Source organism: Cervus elaphus, chromosome 1, assembly GCF_910594005.1.
Source record: "Cervus elaphus chromosome 1, mCerEla1.1, whole genome shotgun sequence".
NCBI lineage: Eukaryota > Metazoa > Chordata > Mammalia > Artiodactyla > Cervidae > Cervus > Cervus elaphus.
The window spans coordinates 62085609-62088388 of NC_057815.1; the positions used below are offsets into that span (position 1 = coordinate 62085609).

Below are 2780 nucleotides of genomic sequence, written 5' to 3' on the forward strand. Positions count from 1 at the left end.
CTAAAACTAATTTAGATTATTTTGTCCAATGTCTCAATATCCGTTCATTTCTTAGGAGTATTATCCTTCATGTGCCATATATAGCAATGAAAGTAAATGAGAGGAAGAGAAGTCTGTGGAATAACATGCTCTTTCTTTTCTATTTCTAGAGAAAGTGTACATACTTATATATCTTATTGTTCTTGGGCAGTATTAGCAATATTGATGAGGCATTGGGAAGCCTTATGTAGAACTAAAGATTCCTTCAAATGAGTGGAGCATGACCATCAAAAACCTTTGCCAGTATGTCTCCAGCCAATATCTCATGGATCCACCCCCCATCTTTCCTGCTGTTGGGAATTCCAGGACTGGAAAATATGCAAGTCTGGGTTGGCTTTCCATTTGGCATAGTGTATCTGATTGCCCTCCTTGGGAATGTTACCGTCCTCTTAGTCATCCAGACTGAACATAGTCTTCACCAGCCCATGTTCTACTTTTTGGCCATCTTGGCTCTCACAGACCTGGGCCTGTCCACAGCCACTATTCCTAAAATGCTAGGCATCTTCTGGTTTAACCTTGGTGTGATTTCCTTTGGAGGATGCTTAACTCAAATGTTCTTCATACATCTGTTTACAGGCTTTGAAACATTCATGCTTGTAGCCATGGCTTTTGATCGCTATGTTGCCATTTGTCACCCTCTTCGATACAACACAATCCTCACCAACAGAAATACCTGTATTATTGTGGAAATAGGAATATTGAAAAATTTGGTGTTTGTTTTTCCACTTATATGCCTCCTTCTAAGGCTTTCATTCTGTGGACATAATACTATACCCCACACCTACTGTGAGCACATGGGCATTGCCCGTTTGGCCTGTGTCAGCATAAAGGTCAATATATTGTTTGGATTAATCCTTATTTCTCTGATACTTTTGGATGTTATTTTGATTGCTATATCCTATGTGAAGATTCTACACGCTGTCTTCAGACTCCCGTCCCGGGAGGCCAGACTCAAAGCTCTTAATACCTGTGGTTCCCATGTGTGTGTCATCTTAGCTTTCTTCACTCCAGCCTTTTTCTCCTTTATGACTCATCGATTTGGACACAATATTCCACATTATATCCACATCATCCTGGCCAATTTATATGTGGTTATCCCCCCTGCTCTTAACCCCATTATTTATGGGGTAAGAACCAAGCAGATCCGAGATCAGGTGGTGACAATATTTCATTTTAAAAAAGTTTGATTCTGAACACTTGATTTGAAAAGAGCCTTGAAATAATTTTCTTTTCCATCCTTTAAAAATTAAAGTGTCCTTAAAATTTTATGGAGAATATGCTTTACAGAATATGATATCAAACATCATATTGAGAGAGTCAATTCCTAAGCACGTTGATAAGAAGTCCAGGGTTCCTGAGGAGGTGAAAGGGGCCTGAGGTTCTCAAGGAGGAGATAGGGGTCTGGAATTCTCAAGGAGGAGGAAAAGACAAACTTTTTTTTCCTCCACATTCCTTAGTCTTAGTCACATAAAACGTTTTCTTTTTAAGCCCAGAACTGATGATTGCACAACAAACAACTCAGTTTAAATTCTGTACTAAAGAAAGTGAAGTCACTCAGTTGTGTCTGACTCTTTGTGACCCCATAAACTGTGGCCACCTTCTGGCTAATCCTGTTATCTTAAAATGTAAATTATGGGAGTGGGTCTAGGAAGATCTTTACAGCCTTGAGACATTCTTTTGATTTATTGTAATAACTAATTAAAAAGCATATAACTCTCTTGCTAACTAGCAAGGGGGGAATTCTCCATCCCTCTTCTGATGTCTGTGTCAGAAGCTTCCTCCCTCCCTTTTCTTACTTTAATAAAACTCTGATACACAAAAGCTCTTGAGTGATCAAACCTGGTCCCGAAGCTAAATCTTCTTCGGCGATCACGAATCGACATCGTTCACTGTAAGCTACCAATATTTCCTTATTTATGTGCAGTATCAAATTGGAGATAAATTTACAGAGCAATTATTAGTCCCTAGACAAAATTTAAATTTTATTGTTAAATAGTTCGGTGTAATTTATTTCTGTAACAGATATTAAAATCATCATTTGAGAATTAAGTCTTAATGCAACTCAAGTAGTATTAAATAGTCTCTCTATACAGAATTCATTGATTATGATAGAGGAGCGCTGTGCTGCCAAGAACTGTCTTACCTATATGGGTCTAACTAGACAATGCTGCAAGATATGAGTTCCTGAAACACTAATCAAAGAATCTGAATGCAACGTTTTTGTTTCCATGGTAGAGTTGGTTCCCATGAAAACATAATCATAAGGTAGAAAAAAATTAACAGACAACATAGGCATAATTTTGTATTCAATTTCATGCTTCGTAATAGCAACTGAAGCAATTACACAGAAGTAAAACAATTCAAAGGGCTCATAAGACTTTACAGGATATGCTCATTTTAGGCTCTAATTAAGATCAAGGTAAATAAAGTACAGCAGGAGAAAGAAACAGATATAGTAGGTAAACATAGAAAGAGATTGAAAATGTTTAGCCACAACAGATGACTTGTCAATTGTACATACTGAACTTCATCTTTGTTGTGAATCACCAGAAAATGCTCAGACAATTAGTGTATGTGTACTTAGTCATGTCCGACTCTTTGCAACCCCATGGATTATAGCCCACGAGGCTCCTCTGTCCACAGAATTTTCCAGGCAAGAATACTGAAGAGGGTTGCCATTTCCTTCTCCAGAGAATCTTTCCAGCCCAGGGACCGAGCCTATGTCTTCTGCATCTCCTGCA

At 38.2% G+C, this 2780-nt stretch overlaps 1 protein-coding gene across 1 annotated transcript; it reads left to right on the top strand.

The window, feature by feature from the left end:
• The first annotated feature begins 284 nt into the window (after positions 1–284).
• Positions 285–1226, top strand: LOC122696363 (olfactory receptor 52E4-like). The gene has a single exon (XM_043906290.1). The coding sequence runs from the start codon at positions 285–287 to the stop codon at positions 1224–1226; it is 942 nt and encodes a 313-aa protein (XP_043762225.1).
• Positions 1227–2780: the final 1554 nt, after the last annotated feature.

What these genes read in the sequence shown, in the direction of transcription:
- LOC122696363 (XM_043906290.1), top strand. Translation starts at nt 285, where the DNA reads ATGTCTCCAGCCAATATCTCATGGATCCACCCCCCATCTTTCCTGCTG.